We start from the raw sequence: 18,608 nt of genomic DNA on the forward strand, positions 1-18,608 counted from the left end.
GACATCGCTGAGCCCCCATACTCCTCCCACCCCCCTAGACCAGACTGTGGCTGACTCCTCTGCCCCCCAGACTATGGCTGACTCCTCTGCCCCCCCCCCCCCTCCATACCAGACTATGGCTGACTCCAACGACCCCCTAGACCAGACTATGGCTGAGGCCGCTGAACCCCCAGCTGACTCTTCTGGTCCCCCAGACTGTGGCTACCTCCTCAGACTCCCCAGATCAAACTATGGCTGACTCAAACAATCCACCCAGACCAGACTATGGCTGTTACCGACGACTCCTCTGCGCCCCCAGACTATGGCTGACTCCTACCACCACCCAGACCAGACTATGGCTGAGGCCGCTGAACCCCCAGACTATGGCCGACGCCGAAGACCCCCCAGCCGACTCCTCTCACCCCCCCAGACCAAACTGTTGCTGACTCCTCTGGTCCCCCCAGACTGTGGTTAACTCCTCAGACTCCCCCAGATCAAACTATGGCTGACTCATACAACCCACCCAGACCAGACTATGGCTGACACCGAAGACCCCCCCCCCCCCACAGACCAGACTATTGCTGATTTCTCCAATCCCCCCCAAGACCAGGCTATGGCTGAATCTGCGACCCCTCCCAGAAGAAACTATGGATGACTCCTCCAAACATCCCCCCTACTAGACTATGGCTGACTCCGTAAACCTCCCTATACCAGACTATAGCTGACGCCGTAAACCTCCCTATACCAGACTATAGATGACGCCGTAAACCTCCCTATACCAGACTATGGCTTACACCACCGACCCCCCCCCCCCCCCCCCCCCAGACTATCCTTCTCGTCTCTCCAACAGTAAAGCTTAAAACATAAAGCAAAATGTGCAACATAAAAGGCTATAAGAGCTGCGGCGTCTTCGGTATATTAAAAAAAAAGAGCCACATTTTTCTTTAAAATGCAAAACAAAACAACATATAAAACAAAACAACAGCCTGTCCCCCCCCCCCATTCCCTCCCTCTCCTTGTCCAGATGAGCACCAATATCCATGATATTCAGTATCATTCAGATAACCTCCTTGCAGGGCATATGTACAAGGTCTGCAGACCAAAATTCTGTACAAATACAAATTGAGTAACAGAAATTTACAAAATTTTAACAGAGATATCTAGTAGGAGCCACAAGTTGGTATATTCAGCGACACTTAGGGCTTAGCCCAACAGGTTAACCTGGATGCTCCGGCCAAGAGCCACAGATACTCAAATTTCCAAGTAGTGTTACGTTTTTGATAAACAAACTTTTCTACACGTATAGACTGATTAGTATCACCTTCCTTAGCCACCATTTCCAAGACCAGGTTACTAGAAGCCTTCTCAACTGGGTAAGCATAGTTTGGAGAGGATATTGCATGCCAAATCTGCAAAAACTGATAGAAACATAAATGAGGTGAAGAAAACTCTTGACGACGCGCTTCTGCAAAATATGGTTGGCCCACAGCGGTGAACAAATAGATTCTTTATTCCATTAATGCTATGCGGACCGCCCCTTCATCAGGTACACAAAGTGCAGGGAACACTGTCAGTCAAAATAAAAAATAGTATAGAATATTACATAGACTATGGCTGACTCTTTCAACCCCCCCCCCCCCCTCCAGACCAGACTAAGGCTGATACACGTTAGACCCCCAGACCAGACAATGGATCATGCCCCTAACCCCCCAAGTTTATGGCTGAGATCGCTGACCCCAGAATAGCACCAACCTTCACAGACCACACTATGGATGACTCTGCCGACCCGACAGCAGACAAATACTAATGCTGAAGACCCAGAGAGAATAATATTGTAGACCCCCAGAGGAGAAAATAATATTGGAGAACCCCCATAGCACACAGATACTCGCAACACTACAGAGATTATACACTACAGGGATTATACACTACAGAGATTATACACTACAGGGATTATACACTACAGAGATTATACACTACCGGGATTATACACTACAGGGATTATACACTACAGGGATTATACACTACAGAGATTATAGACTACAGGGATTATACACTACAGAGATTATACACTACAAGGATTATACACTACGGAGATTATACACTACAGGGATTATACACTACAGAGATTATAGACTACAGGGATTATACACTACAGGGATTATACACTACAGAGAATATACACTACGGAGATTATACATTACAGAAATTATACACTACAGGTATTATACACTACAGAGATTATACACTACAGGGATTATACACTACAGAGATTATAGACTACGGAGAATATACACTACGGAGATTATACACTACGGAGATTATTTACTACAGGGATTATACACTACAGGGATTATACACTACAGGGATTATACACTACAGAGATTATATACTGCAGAGATTATACACTGTAGGGATTATACACTACAGGGATTATACACTACAGGGATTATACACTACAGAGATTATATACTGCAGAGATTATACACTACAGGGATTATACACTACGGAGATTATACACTACAGGGTTTATACACTACAGAGATTATACACTACAGGGATTATACACTACAGAGATTATACACTACAGAGATTATACACTACAGATATAATACACTACAGGGATTATACACTACGGAGATTATACACTACGGAGATTATACACTACAGGGATTATACACTACAGATATTATAGACTACGGAGAATATACACTACGGAGATTATATACTACAGGGATTATACACTACAGGGATTATACACTACGGAGATTATACACTACAGGGATTATACACTACAGAGATTATACACTACAGGGATTATACACTACAGGGATTATACACTGCAGGGATTATACACTACAGGGATTATACACTACAGGGATTATACACTACAGAGATTATACACTACAGGGTTTATACACTACAGAGATTATACACTACATGGATTATACACTACAGGGATTATACACTACAGGGTTTATACACTACAGAGATTATACACTACAGAGATTACACACTACAGGGATTATACACTACAGAGATTATATACTGCAGAGATTATACACTACAGAGATAATACACTACGGAGATTACAGACTACAGGGATTATACACTACAGAGATTATAGACTACAGGGATTATACACTACAGAGATTATAGACTACGGAGAATATACACTACGGAGATTATACATTACAGAGATTATACATTACAGAGATTATACACTACAGGGATTATACACTACAGAGATTATAGACTACGGAGAATATACACTACGGAGATTATATACTACAGGGATTATACACTACAGGGATTATACACTACAGAGATTATACACTACAGGGATTATACACTACAGAGATTATACACTACAGAGATTATACACTACAGAGATAATACACTACAGGGATTATACACTACGGAGATTATACACTACAGGGATTATACACTACAGATATTATACACTACGGAGAATATACACTACGGAGATTATATACTACAGGGATTATACACTACAGGGATTATACACTACGGAGATTATACACTACAGGGATTATACACTACAGAGATTATACACTACAGAGATTATACACTACAGGGATTATACACTACAGAGATTATACACTACAGGGATTATACACTACAGGGATTATACACTACAGGGATTATACACTACAGAGATTATAGACTACAGGGATTATACACTACAGAGATTATACACTACAAGGATTATACACTACGGAGATTATACACTACAGGGATTATACACTACAGAGATTATAGACTACAGGGATTATACACTACAGGGATTATACACTACAGAGATTATAGACTACAGGGATTATACACTACAGAGATTATAGACTACGGAGAATATACACTACAGAGATTATACATTACAGAGATTATACATTACAGAGATTATACACTACAGGGATTATACACTACAGAGATTATAGACTACGGAGAATATACACTACGGAGATTATATACTACAGGGATTATACACTACAGGGATTATACACTACAGAGATTATACACTACAGGGATTATACACTACAGAGATTATACACTACAGAGATTATACACTACAGAGATAATACACTACAGGGATTATACACTACGGAGATTATACACTACAGGGATTATACACTACAGATATTATACACTACGGAGAATATACACTACGGAGATTATATACTACAGGGATTATACACTACAGGGATTATACACTACGGAGATTATACACTACAGGGATTATACACTACAGAGATTATACACTACGGAGATTATACACTACAGGGATTATACACTACAGGGATTATACACTACAGGGATTATACACTACAGAGATTATACACTACAGGGTTTATACACTACAGAGATTATACACTACAGAGATTATACACTACAGGGTTTATACACTACAGAGATTATACACTACAGGGATTATACACTACAGAGATTATACACTGCAGAGATTATACACTACAGGGATTACACACTACAGGGATTATACACTACAGAGATTATACACTACAGAGATTATACACTACAGGGATTATACACTACAGATATTATACACTACGGAGAATATACACTACGGAGATTATATACTACAGGGATTATACACTACAGGGATTATACACTACGGAGATTATACACTACAGGGATAATACACTACAGAGATTATACACTACGGAGATTATACACTACAGGGATTATACACTACAGGGATTATACACTGCAGGGATTATACACTACAGGGATTATACACTACAGAGATTATACACTACAGGGTTTATACACTACAGAGATTATACACTACAGAGATTATACACTACAGGGTTTATACACTACAGAGATTATACACTACAGGGATTATACACTACAGGGATTATACACTACAGAGATTATACACTGCAGAGATTATACACTACAGGGATTACACACTACAGGGATTATACACTACAGAGATTATACACTACAGAGATTATACACTACAGGGATTATACACTACAGGGATTATACACTACAGAGATTATATACTGCGGAGATTATACACTAAAGGGATTATACACTACAGGGATTATACACTACAGGGATTATACACTACAGGGATTATACACTACGGAGATTATACACTACAGGGTTTATACACTACAGAGATTATACACTACAGGGATTATACACTACAGAGATTATACACTACAGAGATTATACACTACAGAGATAATACACTACAGGGATTATACACTACGGAGATTATACACTACGGAGATTATACACTACAGGGATTATACACTACAGATATTATAGACTACGGAGAATATACACTACGGAGATTATATACTACAGGGATTATACACTACAGGGATTATACACTACGGAGATTATACACTACAGGGATTATACACTACAGAGATTATACACTACAGGGATTATACACTGCAGGGATTATACACTACAGGGATTATACACTACAGGGATTATACACTACAGAGATTATACACTACAGGGTTTATACACTACAGAGATTATACACTACATGGATTATACACTACAGGGATTATACACTACAGGGATTATACACTACAGGGTTTATACACTACAGAGATTATACACTACAGAGATTATACACTACAGGGATTATACACTACAGGGATTACACACTACAGGGATTATACACTACAGAGATTATATACTGCAGAGATTATACACTACAGGGATTATACACTACAGAGATTATATACTGCAGGGATTATACACTACAGAGATTATACACTGCAGGGATTATACAATACAGAGATTATACACTACAAGAATTATACACTACAGAGATTATACACTTCGACACTAAAATGTATATAATAAGGACATTCCCTCATATTATACCTGTATATAAGGAGAACATTACCTCATATTATACCTGTATATAAGGAGGACATTACCTCATATTATACCTGTATATAAGGAGGACATTCCCTCATATTATACCTGTATATAAGGAGGACATTCCCTCATAGTATACCTGTATATAAGGAGGACATTCCCTCATATTATACCTGTATATAAGGAGGACATTCCCTCATATTATACCTGTATATAAGGAGAACATTACCTCATATTATACCTGTATATAAGGAGGACATTACCTCATATTATACCTGTATATAAGGAGGACATTCCCTCATATTATACCTGTATATAAGGAGGACATTACCTCATATTATACCTGTATATAAGGAGAACATTACCTCATATTATACCTGTATATAAGGAGGACATAACCTCATATTATACCTGTATATAAGGAGGACATTCCCTCATATTATACCTGTATATAAGGAGGACATTCCCTCATAGTATACCTGTATATAAGGAGGACATTCCCTCATATTATACCTGTATATAAGGAGGACATTCCCTCATATTATACCTGTATATAAGGAGAACATTACCTCATATTATACCTGTATATAAGGAGGACATTACCTCATATTATACCTGTATATAAGGAGGACATTCCCTCATATTATACCTGTATATAAGGAGGACATTACCTCATATTATACCTGTATATAAGGAGAACATTACCTCATATTATACCTGTATATAAGGAGGACATAACCTCATATTATACCTGTATATAAGGAGGACATTACCTCATATTATACCTGTATATAAGGAATACATTACCTCATATTATACCTGTGTATAAGGAGGACATTACCTCATATTATACCTGTATATAAGGAGGACATTACCTCATATTATACCTGTATATAATGAGGACATTACCTCATGTTATACCTGTATATAAGGAGGACATTACCTCATGTTATACCTGTATATAAGGAGAACATTACCTCATATTATACCTGTATACAAGGAGGACATTCCCTCATATTATACCTGTATATAAGGAGGACATTCCCTCATATTATACCTGTATATAAGGAGAACATTCCCTCATATTATACCTGTATATAAGGAGGACATTACCTCATGTTATACCTGTATATAAGGAGGACATTCCCTCATATTATACCTGTATATAAGGAGGACATTACCTCATGTTATACCTGTATATAAGGAGGACATTACCCCCTGTTATATTTTGACATATAATGACAGGTCACCCCCGTGCAGGCAGATCCCCGGATGCACTCAGAAGAAGACAGAGGGAGGAGCTTAGGACGAGCCCGCCCAATCCTCATAGCAACGGGACATAACAACGGCTGCTGTGTCCGGACTGCTGCTCCATACACGACAGGTGCGTGAGGAGATAGATAGTGGGGTGTGAGGAGGCAGAGGGGTGTACAGTGGGGTGTGAGGAGATGGAGGGGTGTACAGTGGGGTGTGAGGAGGCAGAGGGGTGTACAGTGGGGTGTGAGGAGATGGAGGGGTGTACAGTGGGGTGTGAGGAGGCAGAGGGGTGTACAGTGGGGTGTGAGGAGATGGAGGGGTGTACAGTGGGGTGTGAGGAGATGGAGGGGTGTACAGTGGGGTGTGAGGAGATGGAGGGGTGTACAGTGGGGTGTGAGGAGATGGAGGGGTGTACAGTGGGGTGCGAGGAGATGGAGGGGTGTACAGTGGGGTGTGAGGAGATGGAGGGGTGTACAGTGGGGTGTGAGGAGGCAGAGGGGTGTACAGTGGGGTGTGAGGAGATGGAGGGGTGTACAGTGAGGTGTGAGGAGATGGAGGGTGTATAGTGGGGTGTGAGGAGATGGAGGGGTGTACAGTGGGGTGTGAGGAGATGGAGGGGTGTACAGTGGGGTGTGAGGAGATGGAGGGGTGTACAGTGGGGTGTGAGGAGATGGAGGGGTGTACAGTGAGGTGTGAGGAGATGGAGGGGTGTACAGTGGGGTGTGAGGAGATGGAGGGGTGTACAGTGGGGTGTGAGGAGATGGAGGGGTGTACAGTGGGGTGTGAGGAGATGGAGGGGTGTACAGTGAGGTGTGAGGAGATGGAGGGGTGTACAGTGGGGTGTGAGGAGATGGAGGGGTGTACAGTGGGGTGTGAGGAGATGGAGGGGTGTACAGTGGGGTGTGAGGAGATGGAGGGGTGTACAGTGGGGTGTGAGGAGATGGAGGGGTGTACAGTGGGGTGTGAGAAGATGGAGGGGTGTACAGTGGGGTGTGAGGAGATGGAGGGGTGTACAGTGAGGTGTGAGGAGATGGAGGGGTGTACAGTGGGGTGTGAGGAGATGGAGGGGTGTACAGTGGGGTGTGAGGAGATGGAGGGGTGTACAGTGGGGTGTGAGGAGATACAGGGGTGTACAGTGGGGTGTGAGGAGGCAGAGGGGTGTACAGTGGGGTGTGAGGAGGCAGAGGGGTGTACAGTGGGGTGTGAGGAGATGGAGGGGTGTACAGTGGGGTGTGAGGAGATGGAGGGGTGTACAGTGGGGTGTGAGGAGATGGAGGGGTGTACAGTGGGGTGTGAGGAGATGGAGGGGTGTACAGTGGGGTGTGAGGAGATGGAGGGGTGTACAGTGGGGTGTGAGGAGATGGAGGGGTGTACAGTGGGGTGTGAGGAGATGGAGGGGTGTACAGTGGGGTGTGAGGAGATGGAGGGGTGTACAGTGGGGTGTGAGGAGATGGAGGGGTGTACAGTGGGGTGTACAGTGGGGTGTGAGGAGATGGAGGGGTGTACAGTGGGGTGTGAGGAGATGGAGGGGTGTACAGTGTGGTGTGAGGAGATGGAGGGGTGTACAGTGGGGTGTGAGGAGATAGTGGGGTGTGAGGAGATGGAGGGGTGTACAGTGGGGTGTGAGGAGATGGAGGGGTGTACAGTGGGGTGTGAGGAGATGGAGGGGTGTACAGTGGGATGTGAGGAGATAGATAGTGGGGTGTACAGTGGGGTGTGAGGAGGCAGAGGGGTGTACAGTGGGGTGTGAGGAGATGGAGGGGTGTACAGTGGGGTGTGAGGAGATGGAGGGGTGTACAGTGGGGTGTGAGGAGATGGAGGGGTGTACAGTGGGGTGTGAGGAGATGGAGGGGTGTACAGTGGGGTGTGAGGAGATGGAGGGGTGTACAGTGGGGTGTGAGGAGATGGAGGGGTGTACAGTGGGGTGTGAGGAGATGGAGGGGTGTACAGTGGGGTGTGAGGAGATGGAGGGGTGTACAGTGGGGTGTGAGGAGATGGAGGGGTGTACAGTGGGGTGTGAGGAGGCAGAGGGGTGTACAGTGGGGTGTGAGGAGATGGAGGGGTGTACAGTGGGGTGTGAGGAGATGGAGGGGTGTACAGTGGGGTGTGAGGAGATGGAGGGGTGTACAGTGGGGTGTGAGGAGATGGAGGGGTGTACAGTGGGGTGTGAGGAGATGGAGGGGTGTACAGTGGGGTGTGAGGAGATGGAGGGGTGTACAGTGAGGTGTGAGGAGATGGAGGGGTGTACAGTGGGGTGTGAGGAGATGGAGGGGTGTACAGTGGGGTGTGAGGAGATGGAGGGGTGTACAGTGGGGTGTGAGGAGATGGAGGGGTGTACAGTGGGGTGTGAGGAGATGGAGGGGTGTACAGTGGGGTGTGAGGAGATGGAGGGGTGTACAGTGGGGTGTGAGAAGATGGAGGGGTGTACAGTGGGGTGTGAGGAGATGGAGGGGTGTACAGTGAGGTGTGAGGAGATGGAGGGGTGTACAGTGGGGTGTGAGGAGATGGAGGGGTGTACAGTGGGGTGTGAGGAGATGGAGGGGTGTACAGTGGGGTGTGAGGAGATGGAGGGGTGTACAGTGGGGTGTGAGGAGATGGAGGGGTGTACAGTGGGGTGTGAGGAGATACAGGGGTGTACAGTGGGGTGTAAGGAGATGGAGGGGTGTACAGTGGGGTGTGAGGAGATGGAGGGGTGTACAGTGGGGTGTGAGGAGATGGAGGGGTGTACAGTGGGGTGTGAGGAGATGGAGGGGTTTACAGTGGGGTGTGAGGAGATAGTGGGGTGTGAGGAGATAGTGGGGTGTGAGGAGATAGTGGGGTGTGAGGAGATAGTGGGGTGTGAGGAGATAGTGGGGTGTGAGGAGATGGAGGGGTGTACAGTGGGGTGTGAGGAGATGGAGGGGTGTACAGTGGGGTGTGAGGAGATGGAGGGGTGTACAGTGGGGTGTGAGGAGATGGAGGGGTGTACAGTGGGGTGTGAGGAGATGGAGGGGTGTACAGTGGGGTGTGAGGAGATGGAGGGGTGTACAGTGGGGTGTGAGGAGATGGAGGGGTGTACAGTGGGGTGTGAGGAGGCAGAGGGGTGTACAGTGGGGTGTAAGGAGATGGAGGGGTGTACAGTGGGGTGTGAGGAGATGGAGGGGTGTACAGTGGGGTGTGAGGAGATGGAGGGGTGTACAGTGGGTATGTGAGGAGATGGAGGGGTGTACAGTGGGGTGTGAGGAGATGGAGGGGTGTACAGTGAGGTGTGAGGAGATGGAGGGGTGTACAGTGGGGTGTGAGGAGATGGAGGGGTGTACAGTGGGGTGTGAGGAGATGGAGGGGTGTACAGTGGGGTGTGAGGAGATGGAGGGGTGTACAGTGGGGTGTGAGGAGATGGAGGGGTGTACAGTGGGGTGTGAGGAGATGGAGGGGTGTACAGTGGGGTGTGAGAAGATGGAGGGGTGTACAGTGGGGTGTGAGAAGATGGAGGGGTGTACAGTGGGGTGTGAGGAGATGGAGGGGTGTACAGTGAGGTGTGAGGAGATGGAGGGGTGTACAGTGGGGTGTGAGGAGATGGAGGGGTGTACAGTGGGGTGTGAGGAGATGGAGGGGTGTACAGTGGGGTGTGAGAAGATGGAGGGGTGTACAGTGGGGTGTGAGGAGATGGAGGGGTGTACAGTGAGGTGTGAGGAGATGGAGGGGTGTACAGTGGGGTGTGAGGAGATGGAGGGGTGTACAGTGGGGTGTGAGGAGATGGAGGGGTGTACAGTGGGGTGTGAGGAGATGGAGGGGTGTACAGTGGGGTGTGAGGAGATGGAGGGGTGTACAGTGGGGTGTGAGGAGATGGAGGGGTGTACAGTGGGGTGTGAGGAGATACAGGGGTGTACAGTGGGGTGTAAGGAGATGGAGGGGTGTACAGTGGGGTGTGAGGAGATGGAGGGGTGTACAGTGGGGTGTGAGGAGATGGAGGGGTGTACAGTGGGGTGTGAGGAGATGGAGGGGTGTACAGTGGGGTGTGAGGAGATGGAGGGGTTTACAGTGGGGTGTGAGGAGATAGTGGGGTGTGAGGAGATAGTGGGGTGTGAGGAGATAGTGGGGTGTGAGGAGATGGAGGGGTGTACAGTGGGGTGTGAGGAGATGGAGGGGTGTACAGTGGGGTGTGAGGAGATGGAGGGGTGTACAGTGGGGTGTGAGGAGATGGAGGGGTGTACAGTGGGGTGTGAGGAGATGGAGGGGTGTACAGTGGGGTGTGAGGAGATGGAGGGGTGTACAGTGGGGTGTGAGGAGATGGAGGGGTGTACAGTGGGGTGTGAGGAGGCAGAGGGGTGTACAGTGGGGTGTAAGGAGATGGAGGGGTGTACAGTGGGGTGTGAGGAGATGGAGGGGTGTACAGTGGGGTGTGAGGAGATGGAGGGGTGTACAGTGGGGTGTGAGGAGATGGAGGGGTGTACAGTGGGGTGTGAGGAGATGGAGGGGTGTACAGTGAGGTGTGAGGAGATGGAGGGGTGTACAGTGGGGTGTGAGGAGATGGAGGGGTGTACAGTGGGGTGTGAGGAGATGGAGGGGTGTACAGTGGGGTGTGAGGAGATGGAGGGGTGTACAGTGGGGTGTGAGGAGATGGAGGGGTGTACAGTGGGGTGTGAGGAGATGGAGGGGTGTACAGTGGGGTGTGAGAAGATGGAGGGGTGTACAGTGGGGTGTGAGAAGATGGAGGGGTGTACAGTGGGGTGTGAGGAGATGGAGGGGTGTACAGTGAGGTGTGAGGAGATGGAGGGGTGTACAGTGGGGTGTGAGGAGATGGAGGGGTGTACAGTGGGGTGTGAGGAGATGGAGGGGTGTACAGTGGGGTGTGAGAAGATGGAGGGGTGTACAGTGGGGTGTGAGGAGATGGAGGGGTGTACAGTGAGGTGTGAGGAGATGGAGGGGTGTACAGTGGGGTGTGAGGAGATGGAGGGGTGTACAGTGGGGTGTGAGGAGATGGAGGGGTGTACAGTGGGGTGTGAGGAGATGGAGGGGTGTACAGTGGGGTGTGAGGAGATGGAGGGGTGTACAGTGGGGTGTGAGGAGATGGAGGGGTGTACAGTGGGGTGTGAGGAGATGGAGGGGTGTACAGTGGGGTGTGAGGAGATACAGGGGTGTACAGTGGGGTGTAAGGAGATGGAGGGGTGTACAGTGGGGTGTGAGGAGATGGAGGGGTGTACAGTGGGGTGTGAGGAGATGGAGGGGTGTACAGTGGGGTGTGAGGAGATGGAGGGGTTTACAGTGGGGTGTGAGGAGATAGTGGGGTGTGAGGAGATAGTGGGGTGTACAGTGGGGTGTGAGGAGATGGAGGGGTGTACAGTGGGGTGTGAGGAGATGGAGGGGTGTACAGTGGGGTGTGAGGAGATGGAGGGGTGTACAGTGGGGTGTGAGGAGGCAGAGGGGTGTACAGTGGGGTGTGAGGAGATGGAGGGGTGTACAGTGGGGTGTGAGGAGGCGGAGGGGTGTACAGTGGGGTGTGAGGAGATGGAGGGGTGTACAGTGGGGTGTGAGGAGATGGAGGGGTGTACAGTGGGGTGTGAGGAGATGGAGGGGTGTACAGTGTGGTGTGAGGAGATGGAGGGGTGTACAGTGGGGTGTGAGGAGATGGAGGGGTGTACAGTGGGGTGTGAGGAGATGGAGGGGTGTACAGTGAGGTGTGAGGAGATGGAGGGGTGTACAGTGGGGTGTGAGGAGATGGAGGGGTGTACAGTGGGGTGTGAGGAGATGGAGGGGTGTACAGTGGGGTGTGAGGAGATGGAGGGGTGTACAGTGGGGTGTGAGGAGATGGAGGGGTGTACAGTGGGGTGTGAGGAGATGGAGGGGTGTACAGTGGGGTGTGAGAAGATGGAGGGGTGTACAGTGGGGTGTGAGGAGATGGAGGGGTGTACAGTGAGGTGTGAGGAGATGGAGGGGTGTACAGTGGGGTGTGAGGAGATGGAGGGGTGTACAGTGGGGTGTGAGGAGATGGAGGGGTGTACAGTGGGGTGTGAGAAGATGGAGGGGTGTACAGTGGGGTGTGAGGAGATGGAGGGGTGTACAGTGAGGTGTGAGGAGATGGAGGGGTGTACAGTGGGGTGTGAGGAGATGGAGGGGTGTACAGTGGGGTGTGAGGAGATGGAGGGGTGTACAGTGGGGTGTGAGGAGATGGAGGGGTGTACAGTGGGGTGTGAGGAGATGGAGGGGTGTACAGTGGGGTGTGAGGAGATGGAGGGGTGTACAGTGGGGTGTGAGGAGATGGAGGGGTGTACAGTGGGGTGTGAGGAGATACAGGGGTGTACAGTGGGGTGTAAGGAGATGGAGGGGTGTACAGTGGGGTGTGAGGAGATGGAGGGGTGTACAGTGGGGTGTGAGGAGATGGAGGGGTGTACAGTGGGGTGTGAGGAGATGGAGGGGTTTACAGTGGGGTGTGAGGAGATAGTGGGGTGTGAGGAGATAGTGGGGTGTACAGTGGGGTGTGAGGAGATGGAGGGGTGTACAGTGGGGTGTGAGGAGATGGAGGGGTGTACAGTGGGGTGTGAGGAGATGGAGGGGTGTACAGTGGGGTGTAAGGAGATGGAGGGGTGTACAGTGGGGTGTGAGGAGGCAGAGGGGTGTACAGTGGGGTGTGAGGAGATGGAGGGGTGTACAGTGGGGTGTGAGGAGATGGAGGGGTGTACAGTGGGGTGTGAGGAGGCAGAGGGGTGTACAGTGGGGTGTGAGGAGATGGAGGGGTGTACAGTGGGGTGTGAGGAGATGGAGGGGTGTACAGTGGGGTGTGAGGAGATACAGGGGTGTACAGTGGGGTGTGAGGAGATGGAGGGGTGTACAGTGTGGTGTGAGGAGATGGAGGGGTGTACAGTGGGGTGTGAGGAGATGGAGGGGTGTACAGTGGGGTGTGAGGAGATGGAGGGGTGTACAGTGGGGTGTGAGGAGATGGAGGGGTGTACAGTTGGGTGTGAGGAGACGGAGGGGTGTACAGTGGGGTGTGAGGAGATGGAGATGGAGGGGTGCACTCTCAGTGCTTACATTACTAGAAGAGAGCAGCGCTGGACCCAGGAGCGCTCCTAACATTAGGGTGATGGCACATGTGGCGTTTTTGGCCCGTTTTTAAGCAGTTTGCATGCGTTTTTGCAAGACGCATGCGTTTTTTGAAAACTCATCCGTTTTTTAACAGGTTTGCCCAATTATCTTAATTGAAACTGTTCAAAAATGTGTTTTATAACGCATGTGTTTTTTTCTTCAAAACTTGTTAAATTCGCGTTCAAAACGCTACATGTGGCATCAGCCTTAGAGTAAATAAATGCTTCTGGTTGCTTTCACTCCATAGATATTAATGACGTTTAGGAAGCATTTCCAGCCCAGTGGGGAGGAGTTTTGTATCTTTGTTAGCACTGAAACCTTGCGGAACGTGCACCACGTGTTGTGTATTGTGCACATGTGATCGGGGGGCTCCTTCCCTCTGTGCATGAATTGTGACCGGGAACCTAAGTGACCCTAAGCTACTGAGCAGATAGCAAATACAGTGCCACTACTAATTAAAGGGGTTGTCCAAGTTCGGGGGTAGGTCAAAACATGAAGCAGCTGTACTTACCCTCCTCTAGCACTCCAGTCCAGTGATGCGCCAGGGGCCACTTCAGGTCCTGGCTGTGGTCAGTGTAACACTAAGGGTGATGTCACACATGGCGTTTTTAGGCCGTTTTTAGATCGTAAAGTGCGTTTTTACGGCCTAAAAACGCCATGCGTGACATCACCCTAACATAGGTTGCAGATGAAAGGCACTACTACCTCCAGGTATACATACAGAGACCCGGGGTGATGGGGGGGCACACCACTGGACTCGAGCACCACAGGTGGGTTAGTATAACCGCATGAGCGCCAATTCGTCCCGAGGCTGACTCATATTAACCCTATCATTACAATGTAATAAAGCAGTAAAATAGGGCAGAAAATCCCCATATACTGCCATACTGTAGTATGGCAGTATATGTTAGAATCAGTCAGACAACCTAGGGTTAAAGTACCCTAGGGAGTCAGAAAAATAGTAAAAAGAAAAATAAAGTTAAAAAAAAATTATAATAAAAAAACCTCAAAATTCAAATCACCCCATTTCCCTAGAACTGATCTAAAAATAAATAATCAGTAAAAATCATAAACACATTAGGTATCGCCGTGTCCGAAAATGCCCGATCTATCAAAATATAATAACGGTTTTTCACTGTGTTTAACCCCGTAACGGAAAATAGCGCCCAAAGTAAAAAATGACACTTTTTTTGCCATTTTGAAAAATAGAAAGAAATCAATACAAAGTGCTCAAAAGGTTGTACAGTCCTAAAAAATTCTAGCAATGAAGACATCATCAAAAGTTGCAAAAAATTACACCACACACAGCAAAATAAAAAAAAAATTGTACAGGAGGTTTTAATTTTTGTAAATGTATGAAAACATTATAAAACCTATGCAAGCTTAGTATCCCCGTGATGGCACCGACCCAAAGAATTAAGTAGACATGTCATTTTAGGCGCACAGTAAAAGCCGTAAAATCTAAATCCACAAGAACCATTTTTCACCATTTTCACTGTATTTGGAATTTATTTCCCTCTTCCCAGTACATGACATGGAAAATTAAATACCATCACTATGAAGTGCAATTTGTTACGCAGAAAACAAGCCGTCACAGAGATCTTTACATGGAAAAATAAAAAAGTTATAGATTTTGAAGGTGGGGAGGGAAAAATGGAAGTGAAAAAACTAAAGAGCCAGGTCGTTAAGGGGTTAAAGGTGCTCCAAAAAGAAGTGGTGCCCTCTGTGGGAGCAGTGCAGGGGGCGACAGATTCATGAAGAACGTGTGCCAGAAATCCCCCTGCACACTACACAGGACACCGCACATAGTAATTACTGTACATCCAGCAATTCACACATGGCGTCTTTGGTTCGGAGACATTCACCTCTTCTGTCTGGAGAACACATCAGCTGCTTCCCATCAGAACTCAGCTATAAAGATTTAGAAACACAAAAAGGTCCCTCAGGTTTATCATCATCTCCTCCACCTTCTTTTGACAAATTTATTAGTGTTGTGTTCTTCCGATGGAGATCACAATTATGCACCAACAGTGGCAATTGTCAATATGGCTTCCCCAACAGTAGCCAATCGTCATAGTCACAGGGCTAGCCCCAATAGTGCCAGTGCTGACCCCTGGAGCCAGGGCTTTCCCAGTATTCACAGTGCTGTCCCCAGTAGTCACAGGGCTGACCCCAAGAGCCAGGGATGCCACAGTAGTCACAGTGCTGCCCCCAGAAGCCAGTGCTGTCCCCAGTAGTCACAGGGCTGACCCTAAGAGCCAGGGCTGCCACAGTAGTCACAGGGCTGACCCCAGAAGCCAGTGCTTCCCCAGTTTTCACAGTGCAGTCCCCAGTAATCAATGCTCCCTACAGAAGTTACAGTGCTTACCCCAGTAACCAGTGCTGCCCCAGTAGTCATAGGGCTGCCCCTTGTAGTCACACTGCTGACCCCAGTAGTCACAGGGCTGCTCCCAGTAGCCAGTGCCATCAAAACAAGCCGCTAATGTCACCTCTTGGCATTTGGCTCAGATTTTTGAGGAGACAGAGGGGTGTACAAGGGGCTGTGAGGAGGTTTGTAGAGGGAGTGTACAGAAGAAGGAGACAGTGGTGTTTATGAGTGATATTTATCCTTTTATCCATATTACTATCATCTTGTTGCAGGTTCGATTGCTGTCATGGAAAGGAGTTGTATTCCGGTATTGGACATCATTGATGCTCGGTCTCCAGGTAGGAGTTGTGAATTGTGTATATCATCCTTTAAACTCTCACCCTCTTCAGGGCAGTTACCGGTAGCAAAAAAGTCCCCCTTGTTTAATCTATTAATCTATGGATTAATTGATGAACCCCAGCAGTGAGGGGGGATGTCCTCGTGGGGAATCTGTGGCTGGTGTCCCCCACCACCACTTGAGGCTGCCAGGTGTGCCCCCCTCCCTAAACTTCTGGGCATATCCCCCCTGCGGCTCGTTTTGTGTAGAAGATCACGTCCAGACCTGTCATGTTTCCTTCCCCTCTGTCCACAGCCAATCAGTACCTTATCCGCCTGTTGGAGGAGCGCGGTGCGGTCTCTTTTCAGCCACCATCAGAGGAGAGGGTCGGGCTGGTGTTCAATGTCCTGGATTCACTGACCCCACAGTTGGGCATCTTCTCCCAGGTCCTGGGGCTCATCCGAGAGGAGTTACACGGTGAGAGCGGCCTGGGGCATAGTCACTGCACACACAGCGCCGAAATGTCACTACTGCGGACACAGCCTATGTGTCCGCTATGTGTCACCCGGTCATACATCATTCATACAGTGCCCACAAGTATACTGTATGGAGCAACTATATTTACACTGTAGATGTAGTGTGGATGCATCACGGAGGGGGTATATACAGTGAGGATACAACATGATGGTGGTATATATACAGTGAGGATACAACATGATGGTGGTATAGATACAGTGGGGATACAACATGATGGTGGTATATATACAGTGGGGATACATCCTGATGGTGGTATATATACAGTGGGGATACATCCTGATGGTGGTATAGATACAGTGGGGATACATCCTGATGGTGGTATAGATACAGTGGGGATACATCCTGATGGTGGTATAGATACAGTGGGGATACATCCTGATGGTGGTATAGATACAGTGGGGATACATCCTGATGGCGGTATATATACAGTGGGGATACATCCTGATGGTGGTATATATACAGTGGGGATACATCCTGATGGTGGTATAGATACAGTGGGGATACATCCTGATGGTGGTATAGATACAGTGGGGATACATCCTGATGGTGGTATAGATACAGTGGGGATACAACATGATGGCGGTATAGATACAGTGGGGATACATCCTGATGGCGGTATAGATACAGTGGGGATACATCCTGATGGTGGTATAGATACAGTGGGGATACATCCTGATGGCGGTATATATACAGTGGGGATACATCCTGATGGTGGTATATATACAGTGGGGATACATCCTGATGGCGGTATATATACAGTGGGGATACATCCTGATGGCGGTATAGATACAGTGGGGATACATCCTGATGGCGGTATAGATACAGTGGGGATACATCCTGATGGTGGTATATATACAGTGGGGATACATCCTGATGGCGGTATAGATACAGTGGGGATACATCCTGATGGCGGTATAGATACAGTGGGGATACATCCTGATGGTGGTATATATACAGTGAGGTTACATCCTGATGGCGGTATAGATACAGTGGGGATACATCCTGATGGCGGTATAGATACAGTGGGGATACATCCTGATGGTGGTATAGATACAGTGGGGATACATCCTGATGGTGGTATATATACAGTGAGGTTACATCCTGATGGCGGTATAGATACAGTGGGGATACATCCTGATGGCGGTATAGATACAGTGGGGATACATCCTGATGGTGGTATAGATACAGTGGGGATAC

At 47.9% G+C, this 18,608-nt stretch overlaps 1 protein-coding gene across 1 annotated transcript in view; it reads left to right on the plus strand.

The window, feature by feature from the left end:
• The first annotated feature begins 7,134 nt into the window (after positions 1-7,134).
• LOC140105529 (uncharacterized) overlaps positions 7,135-18,608 on the plus strand; it is an 89,711-nt gene continuing 78,237 nt past the window's right edge. The window contains exons 1-3 of the mRNA XM_072129481.1: positions 7,135-7,255; positions 16,831-16,896; positions 17,190-17,351. Coding sequence (XP_071985582.1) covers positions 7,144-7,255; positions 16,831-16,896; positions 17,190-17,351 — 340 coding nt within the window. The 5' untranslated portion in view covers positions 7,135-7,143. The remainder of the gene's footprint in view (positions 7,256-16,830; positions 16,897-17,189; positions 17,352-18,608) is intronic.

The sequence above is a fragment of the Engystomops pustulosus genome, chromosome 11 (assembly GCF_040894005.1).
Source record: "Engystomops pustulosus chromosome 11, aEngPut4.maternal, whole genome shotgun sequence".
NCBI classification, from domain to species: Eukaryota; Metazoa; Chordata; class Amphibia; order Anura; family Leptodactylidae; genus Engystomops; species Engystomops pustulosus.